The sequence below is a fragment of the Capsicum annuum genome, unplaced genomic scaffold (genome assembly GCF_002878395.1).
Source record: "Capsicum annuum cultivar UCD-10X-F1 unplaced genomic scaffold, UCD10Xv1.1 ctg995, whole genome shotgun sequence".
In the NCBI taxonomy this organism is placed as follows: domain Eukaryota; kingdom Viridiplantae; phylum Streptophyta; class Magnoliopsida; order Solanales; family Solanaceae; genus Capsicum; species Capsicum annuum.
In genome coordinates, this window is record NW_025896043.1 from 4476226 (window position 1) to 4480220 (window position 3995).

General features: G+C 27.5%; 1 protein-coding gene across 1 annotated transcript; it reads left to right on the forward strand.

The window, feature by feature from the left end:
- The first annotated feature begins 941 nt into the window (after window positions 1-941).
- Window positions 942-1877, forward strand: LOC124895765 (zinc finger CCCH domain-containing protein 24-like). Its single transcript, XM_047406196.1, has one exon. The coding sequence runs from the start codon at window positions 942-944 to the stop codon at window positions 1875-1877; it is 936 nt and encodes a 311-aa protein (XP_047262152.1).
- The last annotated feature ends 2118 nt before the right edge of the window (window positions 1878-3995 follow it).

Below are 3995 nucleotides of genomic sequence, written 5' to 3' on the forward strand. Positions count from 1 at the left end.
TTTTTTCCGGATACCTGGAGTTTTGCATGTAGGTAAAAGTCTGAAAAATGACATTTTATAACCTAATTTCTATCCTTATTTAAGGCTCCTTGCTGACTTTTTGTTCATATATACCCAAACTTCACCGACAAGTAAAATTGTAACCGCCGGGGCGAGAAGAGCTTTTTTTTTTTAATTATGTTTTTTTCTTTTTTGATTTTTCCCGTGTATAATACACACGTGTAGGATTGCATGCAGGTAGTAGTTAAAGTAGATTACAATAAATATTAATGGAGTCTATTTATTTTATGATTGCTAAATATTTTTTCCATCTCAATTGATGTGATATTTTTTGTTTTTTTTTGAGATTTAAGCTATATATATAAACTTTCATTAATATCTTAAAATATATTTTTAATCGCATTGACATGAAATGAGTTACAACTTATATTACTTTTTGTATAGTTTTTAAAATATAAATAAATTATTTTAAAATAGTGAGTTGATTTAATCCACTTTAGACATTTGTACTTCTATAACTCATCTCACTAATTGGTATAAATAAAATTCTTAAATTAAATTATTTCTATATATTGAAAAAGTGGATTCTCTTTTTTGAAATAAAATGTGTCACATAAATTCCGAAAGAGAGAATGATAGTTAAACATAAATATATTCTTAGAGTAAGTTGCACTTGATTTCTTCAAGCTATAAATAACTCCCGTATTCATTCACCAATTCCACAATCACTCTTACTCTGCTAGAATTCACTTCACTCTTTCTCTGCTAGTATTTGCTTCTTTCTGTTTCAAGAAATTTCTTTCAAAGTTTCTATTTCAGCTGTTCTAAAGATTTTTTCTTCTTTATCCTAACCGTAACTTTTCTCTGTGTAAAATCGTACATCTTTTTGTTTCGTTTTCATCCTACATTTCTTCAATCGTATCATCACTATACATTAATAGATGGCCTATAGGAATGATTGCCATTTCAGCTACATCAATTCATCACCTTCCCCATTTCGTCAACAATCCGAGGAGCAAGAAACAATTCACGATGATTTTCATGAATTAATCGATCAAGCTCTATACGAATCAGATGAATTTCGTATGTACGCATATAAAATAAAAAGATGCCAAAACCTTTTAAGTCACGATTGGCCCTCTTGTCCCTTTACACACCGAGGGGAAAAAGCACGTCGGCGTGACCCAAGAAAATACAATTATTTGCCAATTCCTTGCCCGAGCTACAAATTCGCGTCTTGCATTAAAGGTGATAATTGTGAATTGAGCCACGGGGTTTTCGAGTACTGGCTACATCCCGCGAAGTACAAGACTCATCTATGTTATGCTGGCACGGCATGTGATAGACGAGTATGTTTTTTTGCTCATACACTAAAAGAGCTCCGTCTTGAGACGAAGTACAATTGGTATTATATGTATCAGTACCCTTTACACATCCAACCTTACCCTGACATTTTAATCGAAAATGAACCAAATGGTATTTGGATGGTTATTTCTTGTAATCATCAGCTGCCACCACCACCACATGATCAGTACTGTGGTACTGTTGTCTCTGAACATGGAAATTTGTCGACTTCTCAACAAATTCCTCAAGATAGTATTCCTCCCCCTCCTCTTTATTCTTCTCAATCTCAACCAAGAATAGATCAAACGGTTCAAAGTGAGAGTAGTTTTTCACTTTTTTCGACTAACCATGCAAAATTAATTGAGGAGCTGAAGAATCTTGAGATTGGGAGTACTTCTCATGCTAAGGTGAATAAAACAAATGATGAAAAGGGTACAAGTTGTGTGGAGATTGAGTCACCGGATCAAGAATTTCGAAACATCAATTGGATTTCTGATTTGTTAGTGGATGAGTTTGACGGTACAAGATTGTAAATATTTTTTATATATGATGTATGATAGTAATTGGTAATTTATTAATTGTATATCATTTTTAAGAAGATACTTGTAGTACCTTTCATAGGAAGCTGTACTATAATTATGGTTTGCCTTTTAAGAAGAAATTATGTGAAGAGAACACTGTTTTATCCAGACCAACTTGATACAATGGATAAAGTTTAATGACTTTAATCAAACAAAAAACAGTTAAATATTTTATTAATATAATGGGTAAAGTTCGACTTCAGTTTAATTTTGTGACTTTACTCATACAGGCGTAAAGTTCAACAATCATACGTGACATTAAATCTCTAGAGCTATAGGCAAAACAAAGACTTACTATACTCAAAAACCAAATAATAGCGTACAAGAACAAATAGGTATGCAAATAATTCAAACACAACACAAAGACTCAACATACTCAAAAGCACCAATTGCACTAAGAAAATAAACTTGTTCATCTGCATCTTCTTCATCATAGAGATCCATTCCAATAAATTCCATTGTAAACATTAACATTAGCAATGAATGGATCACCTGACGGTCTCCAAGGTCCTGTTTCGAGTTAATTTCACATGTGATCATTAAATGCTATCAACTATAACGACAAAAAGCTACATAATTATATTTCGTCATGTTCACTGAACTTAATAATATCAAATTATACTAAGACTGGAAAAATTTTTAGGCAAAAATTGAATTACCATTTTGCCCTTATACTAAATGAAAATATAATTAATAAAATATGTAATTTACTCAAATTGTAAGACTGGAAAATTTTTTAGGCAAAAGTTGAATTACCATTTTGCCCCTATACTAAATGAAAATATAATTAATAAAATATGTAATTTACTCAAATTGTAATATTTAAATGAGATAACTACGTGACTTAGAAAACATAAGCTCCTAATAGCCCTATTTAGTCTAAATTTTAATTAATTACAGTTCATAACCTCTTTTGCCAATTAAATATGATCTATAGCATCTCTCCTTTATTTTCTTTCTTTCCTTCCCTATTTCTCTTTCTTCTGTTTTTACTTTTCGAATTTTTTCTTTTTCATTTTTTTCCTTTTCCGTTTTTTTTTTCTATTCCATTTTATCTTTTTCAGTTTTTTGATTCTTTTTTTTCCTTTTCCTTTTTTAATATTTTCTTTTCCTTTTTTTCATCTATTTTTTTTGTTTTTATTTCTTTTTTATTTTGCTGTCTTTTTTTAATTTTCTTTTTTTTTTCTTTCTTGTCATTTTTCTCCCTTTTTATTTTTTCATATTTTTTGTTTTTTTTTGTCTTATTTTGTATTTTTTATTTTTCTATTTTATATTTATTCATATCATACTATGTATTTAAATAAATCCAGAATTTATATTTGAATAATTTAGAGTGAATATAATTTATCATTTGTATTTTATACACATAAATATATGAATTAATTGTATTTGCTTGAATCTAAAATATTTAAATATGAAATGTGTCATTCAATGCAAATGTATCACTGGTATTTGTATGTCGAATTTATAATTTGTATTTATATATAAACAAGTATCATTTATATGTGTATTGTTCAAATTGTATAAACATGTATCATTTAATACAAAAGTACCATTTGTATTTGTATAATTTAATATTTATATTTGTGTAATTTATCATTTATATTTTTATTGCTCAATTTGTATTAATAAAATATAATTTGTATCAATGAGTATTTATACAAGTATTCGTAGAAAGAAAAATAACTAATATTTTTCATTTGTTTAAATATACAAATGATGTTGTCAACTACAAATTCAAATAAATGAAATTACAAATATAAATATAATATGTGGTCAACTTATAAATATAAATATTAAACAGTTCTTTTAAAAGTACAAGTGAATAGATGAAAATAGAATATAAAAACAAATACAAATAAAATATAAACCACAAAATAAAAATATAATATGCGATCAACTATAAAATACAAATACAAAAAAATTCTTTAAAATACATGTGAAAATTGTATATAATATAAATGATGGTGCAAACTATAAAACACATATGCAAGTGTGAACTATAAAATACATATATAAATACAAACTATAAAGTACAAATAAAAATAATGGCGCAAACGATAAAATATA